The sequence below is a fragment of the Hemibagrus wyckioides genome, linkage group LG05 (assembly GCF_019097595.1).
Source record: "Hemibagrus wyckioides isolate EC202008001 linkage group LG05, SWU_Hwy_1.0, whole genome shotgun sequence".
NCBI classification, from domain to species: Eukaryota; Metazoa; Chordata; class Actinopteri; order Siluriformes; family Bagridae; genus Hemibagrus; species Hemibagrus wyckioides.
This window is the reverse complement of record NC_080714.1, coordinates 5674651-5676375: the sequence shown is the minus strand read 5'-3', so window position 1 is coordinate 5676375 and position 1725 is coordinate 5674651. Positions and strand designations below refer to the sequence as shown.

The window sequence follows — 1725 nt, the reverse complement described above, 5'->3', positions numbered from 1 at the left end:
AAATTAGAGTGATATGGCCAATAAAAACCCCCAAAATCCTTGCTAACATAAGACCAGAAACAGTGCAACGTCCAAAAAGCTCAGATCTTTCACCAAGCAAAGTGTTTCTAAGCAGGTGAAACCATGAGATGTATGTCAAAGGTGTCTTTGTATAGGTTTTAGTCAATTATAATCATTTTTCTGATAATGATTATTACCACATAATATCATGTGTCAGTTATAATAAAACATACTGCATATAGAATATATACATTACTTAAAAAAACACGTTTATTTATGAATACAAAGCTGTACAAGATATAATAATAATAATAAAAAAAACACATTAGGTACATGAACAGTTTTAATTTAAAGCCTCCCCCCGTGTCCCTGTCACCACACCGTCGGCCTCCACGTGCCCAGTCCGTGTGGATCGTAGACGCACGGCCGGTACGGATAACACGAGTATACTGTGGCGAGCAGTGAGGCTCTGAGCAAGTTCTCGTCCACCGTGACGGCGGCCGCGACGGCATAGTTTCCTTCAGACTTCCGGTAACAATCCATCTGCTGCTTCCGTTTGGTTTTGTAGCGCCGGTTCTGGAACCAGATCTTCACCTGGGTCTCGGTGAGGTGCAGCGCGGCGGCCAGGTGCGCGCGCTCCGGTGCGGACAGGTAGCGCTGGCGGCTGAACTTCTTCTCCAGCTCGAGGACCTGCAGGTGCGTGAAGGCGGCGCGCGAGCGCTTCTGCTTCTGGGCCAGGGTCTGCATGTGGTTCGGCTCGTCGGCGTCGGTCGTCGCTTCTGTCGGTGAGTTTGTCCTTTCCGCCGTACACGAATCGTCGGGTGACGCTGTAGAAGGTGGCAATAATGAAAAAAGTGTGAAATTTCTTTCAAGATAAACAGAGGAAAGTTAGCTTAGAGGAAATGCGCGTGAAGCATGGACAGATATTGCGCGTAAAGTTACCAAAGTCTAACCAAATGATTTTGTTACTAATAATTGCTACTACTACTACTACTACTACTACTACTACTACTACTAATAAAGCAAAGTGTGCGGTTAAATCTTAGCTAAAAAAAAATTCCGACAATATTTCAGTTCAAGTTGCTTCCCAACTTACCAGGTCTGCTGGATAACGCGTCTATCAGGAGAGTCTCGTGGTTTTCACCTCCGTCTTTACAGCACTGTGAGTCGCTTGGACTTCCAGCTGAACTTTCCCTCGTCTCATCACCCTTCTCCTCTCTCATAGACAGAATGTCTTCAATGAAGAAGGACGTCAGCTGTCTGTTCGAGGACGCCATGTCGACTGGCAGGGACCACGCAGCCGCTCGGTGTGTGTGCAGGTAAACCCTTAATCCAGAGCAGTGTGTGTCCGTGTGTGTGTGTGTGTGTGTGTGTGTCTGTGAAGTGAGGCAAGCTGTGACAGTTTCTCTTTTTCACTCTCACTGGAGTCTCTTCACTTATACACCCACCGTGACGTCACGAGACGCTGCTTAATGGCAAAACCAGATTTCACATCACTCCTCAAGCGCTTCAGACTTTTAGATAGATAGATAGATAGATAGATAGATAGATAGATCTTTGACTGTCCATGGCAAAAAATGTACAAATCCAAAGCAATGAAAACAGTATATAGAAACTTATAATATAGGAGTAGAGATTGGTGACAGATTGTATTTTGAATAAATGCACAGTAAAATGTTCATTAAAGTGTTGATATTATTTACTTTTATAATACTGTTAGAAGTG

General features: G+C 44.3%; 1 protein-coding gene across 1 annotated transcript; it reads right to left on the bottom strand.

The window, feature by feature from the left end:
- Nucleotides 1–248: 248 nt before the first annotated feature.
- On the bottom strand, nucleotides 249–1407 carry nkx3-1 (NK3 homeobox 1). Its single transcript, XM_058390356.1, has 2 exons — nucleotides 1097–1407; nucleotides 249–827 (listed from the first exon to the last, which is right to left on the bottom strand). Exons 1-2 carry the CDS (start codon nucleotides 1275–1277, stop codon nucleotides 373–375), a joined length of 636 nt encoding a protein of 211 aa, XP_058246339.1. The 5' UTR covers nucleotides 1278–1407; the 3' UTR covers nucleotides 249–372.
- Nucleotides 1408–1725: the final 318 nt, after the last annotated feature.